The sequence below is a fragment of the Camarhynchus parvulus genome, chromosome 26 (assembly GCF_901933205.1).
Source record: "Camarhynchus parvulus chromosome 26, STF_HiC, whole genome shotgun sequence".
NCBI lineage: Eukaryota > Metazoa > Chordata > Aves > Passeriformes > Thraupidae > Camarhynchus > Camarhynchus parvulus.
In genome coordinates this window covers 5,658,768-5,679,304 of record NC_044596.1, presented here as the reverse complement: position 1 = coordinate 5,679,304, position 20,537 = coordinate 5,658,768, and the positions used below count along the sequence as shown (strand labels likewise).

General features: G+C 52.9%; 1 protein-coding gene across 1 annotated transcript in view; it reads right to left on the bottom strand.

Annotated features, from left to right (window-relative positions):
• The window catches only part of CR1 (complement C3b/C4b receptor 1 (Knops blood group)), a 38,993-nt gene extending 23,672 nt beyond the window's left edge, over window positions 1-15,321 (bottom strand). The window contains exons 1-20 of the mRNA XM_030965559.1: window positions 15,204-15,321; window positions 14,635-14,826; window positions 13,936-14,127; window positions 13,649-13,745; window positions 13,394-13,479; window positions 12,725-13,167; window positions 7,000-7,093; window positions 6,234-6,413; window positions 5,463-5,645; window positions 5,109-5,288; window positions 4,801-4,983; window positions 4,137-4,319; window positions 3,783-3,962; window positions 3,475-3,657; window positions 3,017-3,235; window positions 2,560-2,745; window positions 2,215-2,314; window positions 1,670-1,755; window positions 568-762; window positions 80-259 (exon numbers count right to left, since the gene is read on the bottom strand). Of these exons, the coding sequence (XP_030821419.1) occupies window positions 80-259; window positions 568-762; window positions 1,670-1,755; window positions 2,215-2,314; window positions 2,560-2,745; window positions 3,017-3,235; window positions 3,475-3,657; window positions 3,783-3,962; window positions 4,137-4,319; window positions 4,801-4,983; window positions 5,109-5,288; window positions 5,463-5,645; window positions 6,234-6,413; window positions 7,000-7,093; window positions 12,725-13,167; window positions 13,394-13,479; window positions 13,649-13,745; window positions 13,936-14,127; window positions 14,635-14,826; window positions 15,204-15,279 (3,418 nt within the window). The 5' untranslated portion in view covers window positions 15,280-15,321. The remainder of the gene's footprint in view (window positions 1-79; window positions 260-567; window positions 763-1,669; window positions 1,756-2,214; window positions 2,315-2,559; window positions 2,746-3,016; window positions 3,236-3,474; window positions 3,658-3,782; window positions 3,963-4,136; window positions 4,320-4,800; window positions 4,984-5,108; window positions 5,289-5,462; window positions 5,646-6,233; window positions 6,414-6,999; window positions 7,094-12,724; window positions 13,168-13,393; window positions 13,480-13,648; window positions 13,746-13,935; window positions 14,128-14,634; window positions 14,827-15,203) is intronic.
• Between the last annotated feature and the right edge of the window lie 5,216 nt (window positions 15,322-20,537).

Below are 20,537 nucleotides of genomic sequence, written 5' to 3'. Positions count from 1 at the left end.
AGAACAGCCTGGCTGTTAAAGAGCCACAAAAGGCGGATTTGGAGAGCAGGGGAAGGTTAAACCCTGTTGGGACACTTGCCCTGCTCGCAGACAGGCACAGGCGGCTCCCAGGTGTTGTTTGGCTGGCACTGGATCTCTCTGTGGCCACGAATGGCATAGCCTGGGTCACACTGGAAGGTCACAGTGTCCCTGTGTGCATAGGCAGCCCTGGCAGCCACGATCCTCCCGTGCTGGATCTGTGGGACAGCACAGCTTGCCTCTGGAAAAGAAAGAGGGGCAGGTGCTCATAACAGGCCCTCACACAGAGCTGGGCTGTGTGAAGCCACCAAGGGCTGCAATTTTAAGACACAAGCCCAAAAATCATTTCCCCTAGAGATTATGTTACTGCACTACCAAACATTCCAAGGGGAAGGGGGAGCAGGGTGGCATTCCAACCTCCCCTACGCTGCCTGGCCTCAGCCCTGGAAAATGCTGGGGCAAGAATTCCAGCTGGCTGGAGTTTCCCAACCCGGAGCGGTGCTGGGAGGATGGCTGGGGGTCCCTGCACCCCCGGGCAGCCCAGCCCACCTCCGCAGGCCGGCAGGGGCTCGCTCCAGACGCCGTTGTGGCCGTCGCGGGTGGTGCAGTGGATGGAGGGCTCCCCGTGCAGGGGGAGGCCGCGGTTGCAGCTGTAGGTCACGGCCGTGCCGTAGTGGAACTCGCTCTGCAGCCGGCCCGTGTGCTGCCCGTTGGGGATGTCCGGCGGTGGCTCGCAGGGGATGCCTGCACAGGAGCAGAACCTCGACTCAACAGCAGCTCCAAAGCACCCGGAACCCCTCAGGCTGTGGGGCACAAACACTTGCTCTAAAGATAGAATGAAGTGACCTCCCGGGTGAGAGCTGGTTGGGAACAGGATCCCACCACCCCGGCAGGTAGAAAGCAGAGCAGTGATCAAAGCTCTGTGGAGGAAACACCTGCATGCTTTGCATTTTCTACTTTTTAAGAAATAAGAAATCGAGTACTTATTTAGCATCACTTGTATAAAATCCTGGTGCCAGGTTGTGCGTCAGGCACAGTCTGTGTGCCACCTGTGGTTCACACCTACCTGGAGAATCTGGGAAATGTTTTAAAACCTCAGAATGTACCAGCAAATGTTTCTTTCTTCCGTACGGAACTGTGCCCTGATCAGCCACACTATTTGATCAGCAGAGAACTCCGCAGGTGGAATTGCTGAGGAGCAGCACAGCAGCTCTTGGGCACTCACCAGCGGCGGAGAGAGGGAACAAACCCCCGGTCTGGGATTTCGGGATTCGCTGCTGGCCCTGCCTCAATGCTCTGCCTCTCCTTAGGACTGACCCTTGGTCTCTCCGGGTCTGATAAAACAAGCCCTAAGCTGAACATGTTTTCCCTTCCTCTCCTGCAATGGGCTCCTGGTGTCAGTCAGCAGCAGGACGCTCAAGCACTGCTGGAAAAGCTCCAGCTGAGGTGTTGCTTTCCATAATCCCTTCAGCTTTGGGATCTTGTACCTTTTCCCACGCTGCTTTCCTATGACTTCCAAACCTTCTGGTACTTTTCCTGCCCACAGAGGGGAGAAATTGCCTGTGAAAGCTTTCATTGGAAAGATATAGCAATCTCTGCTGGAAAATATTTCCCAGATCCATGCAAACCCCCAGAGCCACGAGTTACTCACGCTGACAGAGGGGAGTGTGGCCAGTCCATGCAACACGTCCCCCAGAGATCTCACAGCGTCTGCTGGGTTGTCCAATTAACCTGTGCCTGGTGGTAAAAGGGTTGGTCATTCACCCCAAGCCATGTCAGCGGGAATTACTGTTCCTCCCAACCCCCGGGGATGTGGGATCAGCCCTGCTGGCGGCAGAGCTGTGACCCTGAAGTGGAAATTCCTTCCTTGCTCTGCCTGATCCATTTCCCAGCATTTATAGGGGAGATATATATCTATATATCTATATATCTATATATCTATATATCTATATATCTATATATCTATATATATCTATATATCTATATATCTATATATATATATCCATTATATATATATATCCATTTTATATATATATATATATATCTCCATTATATATATATATTTATCCATTTTATATATATATATAAACAATATGTATCCATTATATATATATCCAGAATCCATTAACTGGGAGTGAATGAACAGGGGTTAAAAAGGGGGACACTTACCCAATCCACATCCAAAGCAGGACTTACCCTTCCTCACAGCTGTAAACCACTGTAGACCCAAGCTGGAGATTTGTCAGGGAAATAATCTTGCCATTCACAGGCTCTCCTGGGTGGCTGCACTGTTTCCCTGGGGAAGGAAAACACCCTTATATCCTGCCTCTCTACATCGCAGTACCAAATATGCAATTACTCCTCCAGTCCCCTGCCCACATTCCCAGTTCCCCCCAAAATGGGTTTCCCATTTCAAGGGGTTACATGGCTTTACTAGTCACATATTCAGAATAACATCAAGGTTTTGGCAGCTTGGACAGAACCTGAGACCTGTTCCTCCTGCAACAACAGACACCAAATCAAGGAGCTATTCACTTTTACAGAACTCTAGTGCTTCTGACCACACTCCACTCTCAAGGCATGTCAGAGTAGGTGACATTCCTGGCACTTTAGCATATCCAGGGTGGCAAGTGTATTGCACAGTCTTCCCAACAGGAAAATCAATGGCATTTCTGTGCTCCTCATTTAGCTCAGCAAACTGTAACCTTGTGGGAGCACCACAAGCACCTAGTGAGAGAGAAAAGAGATGTGAGAAGCAGGCAGGACAGGCACATGGGGGGCAAGCACACATAGAGCACTGTTAGGAGGAAAGGGGTTTGGCTTGCCTTGCAAAAATGTTCATTTTGATTAATATAGCCATTAATAAAGACATTTTCCCAAAGGGTTGCAGAGGATTAGGTTCTTATTCCCAGGATAGGCTTGAATCTTCCCCTCGAAGGGTTTAACAACATTTTTTAAACAGAATTAGAGGACATAAAACAGCAGTTATGTCAGGTACCTGGAGACCTGGTGAAGGAGGTGTGGTAGGGCAGTGCTCTGTCACACACAGGAGCAGGGGCCTGCCAGCTGCCATCCTCCTGGCACGACAGGCTGGCGCTGCCCTGCAGGCTGTACCCATCGTGGCACTGAAATGTCACCGTTTGCCCGGGGGCAGAGAGAAGCCCGTGGCCACCAACTTGCCTTCCATTGGCTACGATTGGATTGATGCAGACAGTCCCTGGGAATGAGGGTGTGCAGGAGGAGTCGGAGCAAGAGAAAACACAAAACCACCGGCTGTTAATGTTGGAGCTACAAAATCAGCACGATGTCCACACAAACCTCCCCAGCGATAGGAAGGCTTGGCACTAGCTGAGTCCATGATACACTTTACATGGAATTAACCCTCTTGGAGGATCTGTTTGCACTGGTGAAGGTGTCCCTGTGCTCAGAGCCTGGGGGGACAGAGCCCGGACTCACCTTCGCAGCGAGGGCGGGGCTGGCTCCAGTTGCCCGATGCTCTGCAGGACACAGCGGCATTTCCAACCAGGTAATAGCCAGGATCGCAGCTGTACCTTACAGACATTCCAGCGGTAAAAAACGCTTTGTCCCGGCCGTTGTGATTTCCATTGGCGACCTCCGGAGGCATCGGGCACGGCCGGACTGCGGGAGGGAGATGGGAAATTTAACTCAGCGAGAGAACAGGGAGCGAGGGGAAGGCAGGCAGAGTGATGCGCACGGAGGGGTTAAATCCCTGCCTGCACCCCCCGATCCTGAGCAGCACTCACCCCTATGGCACACGAGCACCGGCGGGTCCCAGATGCCCCCGGGCTGGCACCGAGCCTCATCGGAGTGCTCTGCTGCATAGCCAGGGTGGCAGTCAAAGTGCAGGGTCTCTCCAGCTCTGTAGGCGCTCTGCACGTTGTGCACCTTCCCATTCTGCACCTCGGGTACCTGGCAGCCGATCGCTGTGGGGGCAGCGACAGCGCCCTTTAAACTTCACTGCATGAGCAGGATCCTGCACACGCAGAGCCCTTTCCTCTCCTGCCCTGCCCTCAGTGCCATAACCCCGCCTGCTCTGGCCCTACAGCACACCCAGCAGCCCTCCTGCCCCCCACCCCAGCAGAGAGGCCCCCACAGACCTTCACAGCGGGGCAGGGGCCGGCTCCAGCGCCCGGAGTCCGTGCAGGTGATGGACTCGTTGCCGAGCAGCTGGAAGCCCTCCCTGCAGCTGTAGGACACGGTCACTCCCCGGGGAAAGCTGCCCGAGGAGAGCCCGGAGTGCAGCCCGTTGGCGATGCTCGGTGCCCGGGGACACGTCACCTCTGCAGAGGGAGGGGAAACCTCATCAGAGTTTGAGAGAGGAGATTTTGGGGAGCCAGCTCAGCCCCACCCTCCCACATGTCAGACTTTGGGAGGACAGAGGGCTCCAACCCCAGGTACTGCCAGCTGCATCCTGCCAGCAGCCTTTGGGTCTCCTGACTCTCCTCTGATTTTTCTGGACAAAGAGTATTGAAATGATTCATTTAAACTCAGCTGGTGTCCCCCTAAAAGCTGTGTCCCCCCCAATGCCCATGCCTGGTCTCAGCACTGCCACCATCCATGGATATGGCTGGAGCACAGGGAGGAGGGTGCTGGCTCTGGATTCCTGGATTTTAGCTTGTTCTCTACATATTATAAACCCATATATTTCATTAGAATGGAATTTAGTCTCTCACTGAGGGTCTCAGTGGATTTGGTGAGGGTGTCCCCTGTGCTCAGAGCCACACTGAGTTTGTCCCCTGAGGGGACAGAGCCCGGACTCACCTTCGCAGCGAGGGCGGGGCTGGCTCCAGTTGCCTGATGCTCTGCAGGACACAGCGGCATTTCCAACCAGGTAATAGCCAGGATCGCAGCTGTACCTTACAGACATTCCCATGGTGAACCCTGCTCTGTCCCGGCCGTTGTGATTTCCATTGGCTACCTCCGGAGGCATCGGGCACGGCCGGACTGCGGGAGGGAGATGGGAAATTTAACTCAGTGAGAGAACGGGGAGCGAGGAGAAGGCAGGCAGAGTGATGTGCACGGAGGGGTTAAATCCCTGCCTGCACCCCCCGATCCTGAGCAGCACTCACCCCTATGGCACACGAGCACCGGCGGGTCCCAGATGCCCCCGGGCTGGCACCGAGCCTCATCGGAGTGCTCTGCTGCATAGCCAGGGTGGCAGTCAAAGTGCAGGGTCTCTCCAGCTCTGTAGGCGCTCTGCACGTTGTGCACCTTCCCATTCTGCACCTCGGGTACCTGGCAGCCGATCGCTGTGGGGGCAGCGACAGCGCCCTTTAAACTTCACTGCATGAGCAGGATCCTGCACACGCAGAGCCCTTTCCTCTCCTGCCCTGCCCTCAGTGCCATAACCCCTCCTGCTCTGGCCCTACAGCACACCCAGCAGCCCTCCTGCCCCCCACCCCAGCAGAGAGGCCCCCACAGACCTTCACAGCGGGGCAGGGGCCGGCTCCAGCGCCCGGAGTCCGTGCAGGTGATGGACTCGTTGCCGAGCAGCTGGAAGCCCTCCCTGCAGCTGTAGGACACGGTCACTCCCCGGGGAAAGCTGCCCGAGGAGAGCCCGGAGTGCAGCCCGTTGGCGATGCTCGGTGCCCGGGGACACGTCACCTCTGCAGAGGGAGGGAAAGAAGAAAAGCGTCCTGTGGGTCTGCTCCGTGCTGGTTTGTGCTGCTGGCACAGCTCGGTAACAGCAGGGTGATCTCCTGAATCCCGCTCTGGGCTCCATTTGCTGGGTCAAGGCTTTAGTTCACTCCTGCACCTGCACCTGGAAGGAATCCCTGGCAGTAATGAGAGTCCCGACGGGACTTCGGGCACATGGCAGGATTTGGGAGGGATCCACACTCTCATGGAAGCAGCAACAGCAGTGAGAAGTTGTGATTACTCTGCACTCCACAATAAGGTGAAAATGCCCCACATCTGCCCAGAAGCAGCGTCAGAAACCCCCCGGCATCCAGACCCTGCCATCCCACAGGGTTAACTTCTCCCCATCCCCCTCGGAGCCCCGGACAGGGCACAGCCATCCCCGTGTCCCACCCCAGCCTGTCCCACCGGAGCTGTTTCTGTTTCTCTGCCAGCCACGCTTGGGAAGGGCAGCCAGGACAGAGCCATCCCAGCTTTGCCTTCCCAGTGAGTTTGGAAGGACACAAGAGGAGCTTTCCCTGCTGCTCCCAGCGCTGGGACACGGGTGTGCCACTCACCCTTTTTGCACTTCGGCAGAGGGGGCTCCCACCGGGAGGCAGCCCCGCAGGTGCTGCTGCCGGGACCCCGCAGGGTGTAGCCCGGGTTGCAGGTGACGCTCACGGTGTCCCATGTCCGGTAGGAATAGTGACGAGGGGACACCCGCCCGTAGGGCACGCGGGGCGGCGGGCACCAGGCAGCTGGGAGGGAGAGAAGGGAAACGCTGACCCGGCCAGCCCCGGGGTGCTGCAGGGTGTCTGTGCAGCCCGGTGCCCGGGGGCACTGCGGGCTGCAGCTGGCCTGGGGTCCCTGGGCTGCAGGACCCTCCCTGTGCTCCTCGGGGACCCCACTGCCACCTCAGCTGGCAAAGTCTGCATGTCCAGGATTTCATGCCAGCACCCAGCAGGGTCGAGAGCCTTTCCTGGCCCTCCTGAGGGCCCAGTCCGAGCCAGGAAACCACTGACAGGGCAGCCCAGGACTGACCCAACAGCCCCCCGGGATCTGTGCTGTGCCAGGGGGCTGGGGGTGCCAGCTGTGGCTCTGGTGATGTGCCAGCTGTGGTTCTGATGATGTGCCAGCTGTGGCTCTGGTGACCCCAGAGGGTCTCTGCCATCAGCAGAGGAGCTCAGGGCTCTGTGATGCCAAGGGCCACCTGGGACCAGTGCAGGGCTCCCATTTCCCTCCACAGAGCAAAGCACAGGGATCAGCGAGGACAGAGCAGCGATGAGGAGCAGGAGGGCTGTGGGAGGAAGGCCCCAGAGGAGCAGAGCTGCTGCCCTGCCTTACCTTGAGCCCCGGGCGTGGTGCTGAGGAGCAGAGCGGAGCTGCCCAGCAGGCAGAGGGTGAAGGCGGGCACCATGCCTGGCACAGACAGCAGCTCCTGGGGGCACGGGGCAGATATGGGCACCCCACTTCCCCCCGCTGCCCCCACGGGAGGAAGGAGATGCTGCTGGGGGACTTCCCAGGACTGTGGGACAGGAACCTGGGGGCTCCCCAGGACGTGCAGGCACAGCCAGCACCCCCGGCCAGGCTGCAGGTGCCTCAGGCTGCTGCTGCTGCTGCTTTGGGCAGGGGAGGATGTGGAAAGAGGGGAGGAAAAGGGCTGGGTGCAGGCAGAGGTGCTGTAACTGCACTGTGCCCATGTTCTCCCCTAGGGAAAGTGGCCCAGGCTCTGTCCCAGAGCCCCAGGGGATGGTGGTGGCACCTGAGGGACATGGCACAATTCACCTGCCCAGGGGTGGGACGGGCAGTGGGGAATTCCCCCCTCCCATAAAAATGGGACCATCTGGGGGCACAAATCCTCCTGACCTGACCCTGGGCTGATCCCTCCCCACTGGCAGGAAGAATAAACCCCCAGACTGGAGTTTTGGATGTGGAGCAGCCCCAGCATCTCCAGCCGCTCACCTGCCACAGGTGACACCTCCTGAGCCTAAAGCAGGCAGCAAGACAGGAACTGCTCAAGTCCTTTTATTTCTGTTATTGACAGAGAGCTTCCAATACTTACAAATCCAACGTTCACACTTCAGAATTGCACTTGGTCATTTGCACTCAGATTACAAAGAAAAACGATGTGCAATTGATTACAAATACAGTAAATAAACCCTCTCCAATGGTAAATTTTGGTGACCACAGCTGTAAACAATGTTTCAGAATTCACAATTCCTTTCATTTGATTGTGGGGAGATAATTCCAAGCTGATCCGCAAATCACATGTTAAATCATTTGGAAAAAAAATCACTTTGGACTATGCAGTGTGAATAAACGTGCTGGGATTAAAATAGCAAAACCAAACACCACCCAGAGCTGCGAGGCTTTAGGTTGTATTTTGTCCATTTAGTCACTCACATGGCTTACGGTAAAAGAGCAATAAAAATAACCAGCAATGTGCAAGTGCTGGTTCTGCAAGGCTGAAGAAACAGGATCTGCAGTGCCCCTGTGACAGCTGGGCAGGACAGGGCTCTGCTGGGGAGGGAGAACTTGGGGGTCTGTCTGGAACAAGGCTGATGTGTGCATGGAAATGGTGATTTGTGTTTCCTTCTTATTAGAGACGTGTTCCTGCTAGCAGGGGGAAATGGAAAAACCAAAGGTCTGTAGTAGACACATTTTGGGTGGTTCCTGTTCCCAGTGTGCATCATGAGAAGCTCCCAGATGGGTGATTTACCTCTGCAGCAGGCAAAACTCCAAACCTCAATATTTTGCTTTACCAGCAGCTGAAAGTCTGAGTGTTTCAGGCTTAGCCAGTCAAAGTTCCACCACAGTGGTGTTTCCCTTCTGAACAGGAAACCTTCCAATCTTAACTCCATTTTATGACAGCTTATCCAGTGATCTTCAGCCAGGCTGAGTTACAGCCAGGAAAGGACACCAATGGCTCAGCATGGCCTTGCCATCAGCCAGAGAAATCCAGGGCATTTTGCCCACATGGTCCCTCCCTCACCTCTCTCCAGGCTCACACACATCCTCAGCCCAGCCACGAGTGGCTCAGGGCAGGCAGGATGGAAACAAAGTGCCCAAAAGCTGTGGGGTTGGTGTCCTGCTCCCAGGACAAAGGCCTTGGCATCTCCGTGGCTTCACACAGGGAGAGCTGCCCTTGAGCTCTGAGCAGCATTCCAGAAGTTCTCAGCAGCATTCCATTTTGAATATTGAATTTATAATAAGTTCTGAGCAGCACTCCAGGCGCCTTCCAAAGCACTCCAGTCTCACACAGCAGTGCCTGGGTGTCCTGGCAGTCGCTGCCGCAAGGCCACTTTGTCAGGAGGGAAAAGCAGAGCCCTGCGCCACCTCCCTCATCACAGTTCCCAGGAAAGCTCAGGCACTGGACACCAGTGCAAGAGCAGCAATTAACTGAGCAGAAGCAATTAATGAACTTGATTACATCTGGCAAATAATGAGACTGCAAAATCATTTAAGCCACTCTATGGGAAGGGTTGATTAGTAAATATGAAAAAAACCCCAGAGTCAAGATACCAGTATTCCTTATTTTATATTCCTTTTATTTACAAAACAGTTTTACTATAAATACTGTAAATTTTGGACTTTTATCAGCACACTAGGAAAGGAACCTCAGTTTAAAGAAAGTAGTTTAAGAAATACAAATAAATCTTGTAAGATTGTGCAAAGAGGAAATTGTTTTCCTAGTGCAAAGAAACGTTTACTGACTTTTTAAAGTCTCACTTTAAGAGCTACAAAAACACTTTGTTCATATAAAAATAAACAAAGAAGTGGGCATTAAACCAACACAGAGGTGGGTTTGAAGTATGTTTGGTTTTTTTGCTTCTTTGCCAGCCCAGGTGAAGTCAGAGTTTTGATTTCAGGTCCCTTTATTGCACTCAGAGCTGAACCCCTGCCAGGGATCGGTGCTGAACTCCCCTTCCCTCCTCAGCTCCTGGATTTATCCTGCAACGGGAAACAAGCAGGGATCAGGGGGAGCCCCTCGGCCTGGGGAGGGTTTGAGGAGCCCTGTGCCCTCCCCAGGGACCCCGGGGTGTTTGGGGTGCCCCGAGCAGCTCCTACCATCAGGTGCCAGGCGCTGGGGCTGGCACAGGTGAGCGTGGGTGGGCACCGAGCACACGGGGCACAGGTGGCAGCTGGGGCTGTGCAGAGGGACCAGGTGGGCCAGGGTCCCCTCCCCGGCCAGGGGACACACGGGGCTGCTGGCTGTGTCCCCGTGGACAAGGGACAGGAGCTGTCTGTCCATGCAGGGGGGGCAGACGGGGCCCTGGGGGCTGTGGGGAGACAGGGAAGTGAGTCCCAGAGGGTCGTGACAGGACCTGCCCCTCTCCAAACCACCCTGCACAGGCTCCAGCACCCACAGAGCTGCTTTCCTTCACAATTTCCCTTTTTAAACTCCAACAGGCAGAGATTCAAGAATGCAGAACTGGACCAGCTCCCCCACGACTGGGGTCCCAGCCATTGGAGCAGGAACTCACAGGAATAAATGGAAAAACCCTGGAGCAAGTGCAGCAGCAAGGAGTTCACACTTCCCAAAGCCAAAGCAAGCAGATGCACATATCCAACCATGTTTATCTGGTTTTTCATGTGAATTTGGCCCTGTCAATGGTGACTGTGTTGAGGAAGCACCAGACTCGCATGGGCAAGTGTCAGAAGATAAATAAATAAACTGAGCAAACAGCTTTACCTCATCACTTCTCTGGCCCAAAGCCTTACCCTGCCACAAGCAAAGGAGCCACACCCAGAGGTGGGAAAAGCACTGGGCAGTGGCTGAGAAGAGGCTCCCACTGCAGGGGCTCACCTGGGCTCTTTGCTGCTTAACCAAAACCAGAGCCCCAAAGAGCACGAGGCTGAGCCAGGCGAGCACAGTGAGGAGCACAGGCTGCTCCAGAGACACCCAGGGAAACCCCACAAGCATCATCTGAGTGAAGCTCACCCGGTTCCACATCTCTCTGCTTGGGCAGGCACCACCCTTCTGCCCTGGCACAGGGCGAGGAGCAGCCAACATTCACACAGTGCCACCTACTGTTATTCTGAGTTGAGCAGGGAGCGCTCAGCTTGGAGGGCGCTGGGCACTCGCTGCAGTGCTGGGAGGAGCTGCCTGCCCTGGCCACACTCACCCCTTGTGCTGCCACTCCCCCGGTGTCACAGCCCTGCTGTCCCCCTGGCCAGTGTGGGCACGGAGCCAGCTCTCACAGATGGGACAGATGTGGTCGCTGTGGAGGAAAACCATTGAGGATGAGCGCTGAGAGCATGGCTGTGCCTTCCAGGCCGTGGTTCTGGGGCTTGGAACAGCCTGGGATGCTGGGAGGTGTGGGGGTGGGATGAGAGGAGCTTTAAGGTCCCTTCCAACCCAAACCACTCTGGGATTCTCTGATAAGCACAGTTCTGAAATTCGCTGATTTTTGTCCATGCCCGCCGTGGCACCCGGGTGTTTTTGGGTGCAAGACTGACCTTTGGTGGTCCATGGGCTGCTCTGCCTCACTCCTCCACGGAGCAGCTTCTCCTGTGCCATCTGCCCTCAGCACATCCACAGCTTTGGCAGGAGAGCTGAACACACGGAGAGAGAGAACACACCGAGCCTGAGTGTGGCTTCCCAAAAACACCTCCTGCCCAACAGAGCCACTATTCCCTAAACATCAAACCCTTGCTCCTGCTAAAACAGGAACCACACGAATTCCAACTGCAGAACTCACTTTATCCACCTAGAGATGCTTCCTCCCCCTTTCCCCTTGCTTTGCTCCCCTGTTGGATCTGTACCTGCTGCCTGCTGGGCTCTGGCTGTCCCCACGGCCAATGCTGGGGACCGAGTAGCTGCGGGGTTTTTGGGGCTGGGAGCTCAGCCAGTCCTGGCAGGCGGCACAGCCGTGGTGTGGGGGCTCTGAGAGAGGGGCCAGGTCACTGTGGAGCTGCTCCTCACACCTGGGACACACGTGGCACTTCCCTGTGTGGCTGTGGATGAGAGAAATGGGGAAAATCCAGCCAGCAAACCCCAAACCCTCCTGAAGCCCCCTTTGGACAGCAGAGTGTTCATCGTGGCATTTGAAAGTCAAAAACTGCTCAAAGATATTCTGCACAGGTGAGCTCAGCAGCAGTGAGACCCCTGGCTGTAGTCAGACGTCTGGCACAAGTTTTTGGGCAGGTGAACAAGCAAACCTACCAAAAATAGGAATTCCAGGGTTTGGGGTGTATCTTCTCATCTGTAACCTCCAGGTGCATCACTGCATCCCTTCCCTTCACCTCCTGCTTTTGTGAATTCACATTATAAGAGCTGGAGAGACAGAAAGGGGGAAAATTGTAGAATAAAAAGCTTCATAACATGGAAAAATCATGCTAACCATGCAAATATGCTGAAGGTATAAGATTTGAAAGGAAAATTCCGCTTATCCCCAGGGAAAGTTCTGATTTTTGAGGGGCAGCTTACTGCTTTTCACTCTCTTTCCGTCTCATGATGATCCCAGCTAGAATTCCAAGGGCTACTGGGGGAACTAACAAAGAAGGGAAAGGGAGAGTGAAATCAACCATTGACTCCGGGTATTTAACAGCAAACAGCTTTGGGGTAGGAAAATGTATTTTCAATTTTAAGCTACTTACCAATGCAACTCGGAATGAGGATGCTTGCTGAGGAGGAAAATAATGAAAGGGATGTTAAAAATATGAAGGCCAAATTGTGGTGCAATTACAGCAATTAACAAGACTTCTAAGAAATTGAGCTCTTACCCAGCCAGTAAGGATTGTCTTCTGAGGGTTTGGTTTGGTTTGTCTCTGCTGTGGTTTTAACTGGGGAGAGACAAAGGAAAAGCACTCAAGATGTGATTTTATTTGGTGCTCAGCTTGTACAAGATATATAAAATAGCTCAGAGAGGAGTAAACATCACATGGGAAGGTGACTTGTGCATCTCAGGCTGTGGCAGGGACCTCTTGTGCCACTCCAGGCCTTAAGGACAGAGGGGATTCTGCTGTTCCACTTGGCTTTATTGCCTGGGTGTTGTTGGACACGAGACACAAATAAATCCTTTCTAAGTTCCCTCCAGCAGCTTTGCAGTCACTGATAATTTCCCACATTGTTCATTACATTTCTGCCTGTTCCTCTTGAAGGGAAAACATAAATCCAAGTCTGGTTCTGCTCCTGGTGCTCCTCAGCAGAGCCTGGCGCCGTGCAGAGCCAGTGCTGCTGCCCTGGGAGCAAACCGTGCGGAGTGCCTGTGCTGCCAGATGGGACCAGGAGCAGCGAGCAGCCCAGCAGGAGCAAACTGCGGGGGAAGGGGCGGCTGTGAGCGGGGATGGGCTCACCCCGGCAGGCGGGCGGGGCCCCGCTCCAGGTGCCGCTGTCGCCGCTGTCGCCGCTGTCGCCGCTGTCGCCGGTGCAGCGCAGCGTGTCCGGTCCCACCAGCTCCAGCCCCGGCTCACACGTGTAGGTTGTGACGGAGCCCAGCACGAACCCCTCCGAGCTGTTGCCACTGTGCTGCCCGTGGGGGATGGCTGGAGGAGGGGGGCAGGAAATCGCTGCGAGAGAAAGAGGAGAGAGCTCAGGAGGGGACCCCTGGGATGTTCTTCTCTTCTCTTCTTATTCTGCTTCAGTGATGCTCCTGGGGAGTCCCTGCTTGTGACAGCAGCAGTCCCATTGCAGACATGCTGGCCTGACTTCACTTAGGGAAGTAAACCAAAAATTCAGCATTTCTGAGTTGGAATATTTGGTTTTTCCAGTCAAGCACTGGACAACTTCACTCACCCTGACAAGCTGGAAGAGGACTCCAGACAGCTTTGTCGCCCTGTAGGAGACACCTGATGGAAGGTGATGCTCCCTTCAATCTGTACCTGCAGGGGCAAAAGGCACATCCCAAAATCAGCTGGTTGTCACCAACCAAGAATGTGTCACCACAGAGGTGCTGAGGACTCTGCGTGGGCAGAGCCCCATGCCCCAGTTCACACCCCAGTGACTCCGGCCAGGCAACTGGGATGCAGAGGGAAGTGACTTCACACTCACCCACGGTCACAAACCACTCTGGCTGTTGCGCCCAGCAGATGATCTTTTAGGATAACTTGGCCATGTTCTGGATTGGCTGGAATACCGCAAGATTTCTCTAAAAAAGAGTAAGATTATCCTTAGGACACTATGAGGCTGGGAAAAGCCCCACAAACTTAGTTTTCAAGGCAGAATGGCAATTAATGGTATTTCATGTTAAATGTCATTAGAGAAGAGCAATTTTAAAATACGGACGTGGCACTTGGAACACAGCATTGGGGAAAATGAAATGAGATGGGGACACTCACTCTGACACAGTTCAGGTACTTCTGTCCATGTTAAGTTGTCCAAACAGGTGCTGGTGGGGGGCTGGGCTGTGGTGTTTTCATAACCTTGGCGACAAATGTACCTCACCGTGGTGTTAACGGCGTAAAAATTCTGCATTTTGTCTTCTGGTGATAGCGCAGCAAATGGCACAGGTCTGGGTGTGGGACAGCTGCCTGGCCACCACAGAGATACCCAAACGTCCAGTTACAGAGCAAAAATAACACTTTGCTTTCAACTGTAAACATAAATCCAAGTGATAACACACGAGCCTCACTAAGAGCATGGACACCCCAAACAGTGCCCTCCTCCCTGGCCACTTCCACCAGGGAATTGTGTGAGGTGGAAAAGTGCAGCCAGTTCTCACTGGAGAAGTTTCCAAATCCCCAAAGCCAAACCTCCCCTCCTGGTTAACCCTTTGGTCACTCAGTGCTCTGCCCCGGCATTCCCTCCCCTTTTCCATGTGCTTCCCAAGCTGTTCCTCTATTTTCATTAACACACAAGTGCCACACAAGTGGCTCCAACGGCCTCGGTGGAGTGTAGGAAAAAGGGGCAGCAAGAGAAGTGGCCAGACCACTTCATCCTGTGTGATGAGGAAACCCCTGAGGCAGCGATTGCCAAAGCTGTGGGTGTTCCCACAAGCAGCCCGCACCCTCCTGTGTCAGAGAAGGGGAAACACTCACGGCCACAGAACTCTGGCGGGCTGGACCAGCGGGAGTTCGACAGGCACCGGATGGTGTTGGAGAGAGAGGGGAGTTTGGTGTAACCCGGGACACAGACGAAGGTCACTGTGGAGCCCACGCTGAAGCTCTGCTGGTGTTTGGTGTCCCCTCGGGGCTCCGCGTGGCTGATATTTGGCAGAGGCCCGCAGTCCCCTGTGGGAAAATAAACAGGGATTTAGCGAGGCTCCTTCTGCATATATATATCACACACAGTCCCATGGATAACACGCACTCCCATGGATAACCCACACTCCCATGGATAACCCACACTCCCGCGGATAACCCACACTGCCACAGATAACCTATAGTCCCATGGATAACGCACTCTGCCATGGGTAACCCACACTGCCATGGATAACCCACACTCCCATGGATAACCCACAGTCCCATGGATAACCCACATTCCCGTGGATAACCCACACAGACCCTACACTCGCACACCCGAGGAGGCAGAGAACGCTCCCGCACACACGGAGCACCCAGCCCGGCGTGCCCGGCTCCCCGCACCCTCCTCCCCTCCAGGGGCTCACCCCACGCCGCGGGCAGTTCCAGCAGCAGCAGCAGCAGCAGCAGCGGCAGGAGCGAGCAGCGGCGGCCGGAGCCCATCGCGGGTCCCCCGGCACTGCCCGGGCAGCGGAGCCACTCCCGCGGGGCTGCTCCGAGCTCCGCGGAGCCCCCGCCCGCCCCTCCCGGCCAGCCCAGCTCCGCTGAGCTCAGCTCAGCTCCGGGAAGGCTCTGACGAAAGCCGTGAGCGCGGTGGGGAGCGGGGCTGGGTGTGGAACGCGCGGGGTGAGCGGTGCCAGGCGCGCCTGGCATCCCAAGGAGCGCCTCCCGGGGAATCCGCTGCCTCAGCCTCTCCTTCCCAACCTTACTCTGCGCTTCCAGGAAAAACCCCCCTCCCTCCAAAGCTGCCAAGTCGCAAAGGAAAAGAAAATACCCAAACCTAAAAGGGCAGGAAGGGGAATGTGTCCTCCCGGTCCAAGGAGAGGGCAGCCAGCAGCCGCCGATCTGCACCTTCCTGTTTCCCTTGGTTATCCAGGAAACCGCTGTTTCCACTGCTCAAACTTACCAACTTACCCCTTTTATTTTTTTTAATTCCACTTTCTTTTCCTTTCCTATACAATTTAAGTTCCAATCAGATGTAACAATGAGACACACAGGTGGTTTCCGAAGGAAGGAATCCAGCACCTTGGATAACGTATCCCTATAAAACACTCCCTTGTAAACACGATGACAAATTCCATGGAGAGACCTTGGCTGCATTTTCACAGCTCCCTGGACTGAATGGGGATGGTGGCTGCGTAAGGCTAAAGGAATCTGCTAACAGGAAGAAAAAAACACCTTTAAATTCTGGGGAATTCTCCTGTATTGGCTTAGGGCAGTGACTTTGGCACGGGGCAGGAAGATGCTGAAAAGTATTTGGCAAAGACTCTGCGCGATGCTGAGCCCCCGCAGGGAGTGGCTGCACGCACAGAACCGAGTGGAAATGCCCTTGCTCACAGGCTGAATCCCTGAAAACCCCAGAAAACCCCAGAAAACAGGTTGTTTTCTGCTTGGGGAGGGAGCAGGAGACATCTGCGCCCCCTGCCCTGTGCACCCACATTTTCTGCCCCGTTTTGCCGCAGGAGACACGGGAGCTCCTCCCGGGCGGTGGCTGAGCCCCCCGATAGCAGCTCTGTTCCTGCCTGGCCACCGAGGGCCAGCAGCTTTATCTGGCCCTGCCACCCGTCCCCGCAGCGCAGGAATCAGCCCCGGCAGCTGCTGGTGGCACGCACGGGGAGCAGCCCGAGCCCGGCTGGGCTGGGCAGCGGGAGGCGGCCGGCAAAGCCCGACAGCAAAAACAGCGCTGGAGCTGCCTCGGGACTGCCGCAGAAACTCAGCTCCAAAAACCTCCTGGGACTGAGCCTGGGTCTGCCTGAGCTGAGCCTGGGTCTGCCTGAGCTGAGCCTGAGTCTGCCTGGTCTGAGCTGAGCCTGATTCTGCCTGGTCTGAGCCTCAGCTCGGGGGCTGCAGGGCTCAGTCCTGGGGTGGCTGAACAGGATTAGGGGAGGTGTAACTCCAGCTGCCTTTTCCAGACTTCCCAGAAACACATTCCTGCTTTCCTCCTTTACTACTTTTTGAAAAATATGTAACCAAGTTTAACTTGCCATGGATGGCATTTATAAAATAAATGTTCAGAGTGATAAAGAACTGACAGAACATCAAATCTGATCATTGCCAGGATATACCTTAAAGCTGATTCCTTCTTGAAAAAGAGAATAAAATATGATGAGAAAACAGCAGAGAGTTGAATTCACAGAGTACCCTTTATAAACAATGACCACTTATTACTAAACATAAATAAAAACCCAGAAAGGCTTTGGGAGTTTCAGGTCTTTACAGGACAAAATTGGGGTAAGCAGCCTAAAGAACACACACGACTTTTCCAGTCCCTCTGTTGCAGGGTGGCAGCTCTGGGGAGGATATTTGGGAGCTGTATTTCTATGTCTGTGCCTGGTTGATGCGCTCATGGCGGGACTGAGCTGCCTCCCTCCCTCTGGAAAGCAGAAGTGGCTCCTTGGCATTACGAGATCAGAGATACCCAGCCCACACGTGGCTTTATCTTCCTGTGGTAGAAATAAAAACTGCAAGGAACTTTGAGCTGATACACGAAGAAGCTTTTGCTAAAGAAAGGGCTGAAACCACTCAAGATATAAAGATTACACAGTGTAATATCCCAAGTACCATGGTTTCCTAAAATAAATATAAGAGCTAAAACTCTGCAGGACAGGGAAGCCCTTGCTTTGCTTTTCCCTGCTGGCAGCTGGATCCACAGCTGGATCAGCTGCAGCCAGGGATTCCTGGGGAGTTCAGGGAGGCTGGGGCTGTGTTTAGGGTTTGTTGTGGTGTTGCCAGCGAGCAGAAAAACCCGCGGCCCTGGAAACACCGCGTCAGGCTGGGCGGGACAGAGCCGGGCTCCGGGGGAACTCTGCGGGAACTCCGGGGGTTTTCAGCCTCTGAAACCCTGGTGGGGTCAGCAGGAATCGCAGCTGGATCGGGAGGCTGGGAGGCAATCACTGAAAGGAAAACTCGGGTGGGAGGAACAAATATGGAAATCAGCCAATATTTTTAGGAATAATTTTCCATCGATTTCTTGGAATGATAAAACATCATCATTAAAAAATTACATCTTACAGGTGGGACAGAGCTGATTTAGGTCATCCTTCACCTTAAAGCAAGGAGAAAGGGTCCTTATAAGTGTGACCATTGTGTGGGGCAGTTTTGGAACAGGTCAGGAATGGTAAAAGATTTTCTGGTTTTGACCCAAAGGACAAAACTCAGAGATAGGCAAGCTCAGCTTGACCCTGACACCAGAGGAACAATTTTCACCATCCCCCAGCTGATGAGATCCTCCAGCAGGTGTTGTGTCTTCCCCACTCACAGTGACACAATTACAGCTCCCAGCACTTCCCACAAAGCCAACATTCTCCCTTTTCATGGATGAAATTATCCTCTGCAGCGGGTGGGGAATTTGGATGACCAGGACTTCCACCATGTCCAGCTTCTCCTGGCTGTGCATGAGCTCCCTGTGGGGAACAAGGCTGGCATCAGCACCTGGAGCCCTGGCACCCCCAGGGCTACGTGGTACAAAGTCCTCTCTTGCTTTTCAAAATGCCCAAAAAATGAGTTTAAAAAAAAATCTGCAATAAGGTGAGGGCAAGGAAATAATAAGTTAAAATGTATTTCAGACAAAGCAAAGCTTTTTATGAGAGTACGAGGTCGGTGCAGTCAAAGCTGAGCTGTGAACCAGATGCCCAATCAGCAGAAAATGTAAATTATACAGAGAAAACTTACAGTAGAGAAGAACATGACAAAAAACCCACTCACTTCCACAAAATGATGGAAATTTGGGTCGTTTTAACTTCTGCAAGCAGCCAGGTGGGGGAAGGATGCCCATGTACTTCGGAGGACACACGGATCCCTTGCTGGGCCCAGAATAGGATTTTGGGGATTTGTACAAAGGCAGAACAAATCTGAACCCTGAGGCAGCCCAGTTCCTGCTCACTGAAGAGAAATATGGGAGAAAAAAATGAAAACTCTGGGTTTTAGGGATGGGAGTAACCAGGAGGTGGCACTGATGTCGCTGTCCCTCAGGACTGACCCGGTTTCCTGAAGAAGGAGGAGGGTTGGGAGGGTTGGATGGTGTTTTGCAGGGCCTTTTTATAGAGGCTGAGCTTCCTCTCCCACAGGAGACCCTTCTTAGAGGGCTGGGCTCCATTTCCCGGGGCACCTGAGGAAATGGAATTCACGGGGTGAAATTCACCGGGTGGGCCTTTCCTAAAAAAGTGATAAAGGAGAAAAATAAACGGACCTGATTCAATGTCAAGTGGTTTCAACTCACTTTTGGGAGGAGCTCTCCTCTCCGTGTCCTTTGCTCCAAGTCTGACAGCTGAGCTTTCCTCTGGGGGCCAAAGAGGGAGCATTGCTCAGAGTACTCCTCCTTCCTCCTGAGCCCACCCAGTCCCTGCTCCAGCACTGCCTTTTTCCCCTTTAAAATTTCCTTACAGCCTACATTTGAGCCCTCCTGCATTTCACACCCACAACATTTTAAGCTGGTTCACCCTGAATACCAAACTAATACTAAATATTAATTAATAAATACTAAATAATAAATACTAAGAAATAAATACTAAACACTAAATACCGAATAATACTAAATAATATTAAATACTAAATACTAAATATTAAATAATAAATTTCACCTGAATACCAAACTAATACTAAATACCAAGTAATAAATACCAAATAAGAAATAATAAATACTAAGAAATAAATACGAAATACTAAATACTAAATACTAAATACTAAATACTAAACACTGCATTATACTAAATAATACGAAATACTAAATACTAAATATTAAATACTGAATACTAAATATTAAATATTAAATAATAAATAATAAAGAATAAATAAATAATAAATATCAAATAATAAACAACAAATATAAACTAAATACTAAATACTAAATAGCAAATAATAAATACTAAATAGCAAATAATAAATACTAAATAACAAATAATAAATAATAAATAATTAATAATTAATAATTAATAATTAATAATTAATAATTTCAGCCACTGAACTGGGATGAAACCACCTTTGCACTCGGTCATGGCTCCACTCCAGACCCCACTGGTTTTGTCCCTGCTCCCACACTGGATGCTCCCATTCCCCACCAGCTGGAAGTTGGGGTCACAGCTGTAGGTCACCGTGGAGTTATAAGGAAAAATCTCAACTCCTTCCCCATCGTGTCTCCCGTGGCTGATTGGAGGAGGTGGAGGGCAGGTAATTACTGCAGGAGAGGAGGACAAAGTGTTTGCTAAAGCTTTGGTTTTAATAAAAAGTACAAAAAGTTTGAGTCTGCTTGAGGTTCTTGAGGATAAACTTTGCAGGGTGCAGGTGGGTAACAGCACTAGGTGGGTAAAGCACTGCTGCCTGTCCCAGTTTTCCCTGGTTTGCACCCAAAATGGTTTTTTCCTTTTTCCTCACAATTTTCTCCCTCTCCCTCTCTTCTCCCTCTCTTTATTTGCCACAAAAAATAAACAGCAGCTTGCCTTGCTCAGGATTCCTGGAAATCTCACCCCATCACCTTCAGTCATGACAAAAATGTTGATTTTGTGGGAACAAAGCTGCTGAAATAGCAGCAGAATGGGCATTTCTCAGCTGTGCTTTTGGGGACAGCTCAGCCACAGAGTATCCACAAAAACAATCCAAAGAGAGCTTTGGACTGGGCATGGGGATGCAGGATCCGCTGGAGTGAAGTTAAAAGGTTTAATCTCACAACTAAGATGAATCTCACATTCACAAGTCGGAAGTTTGCT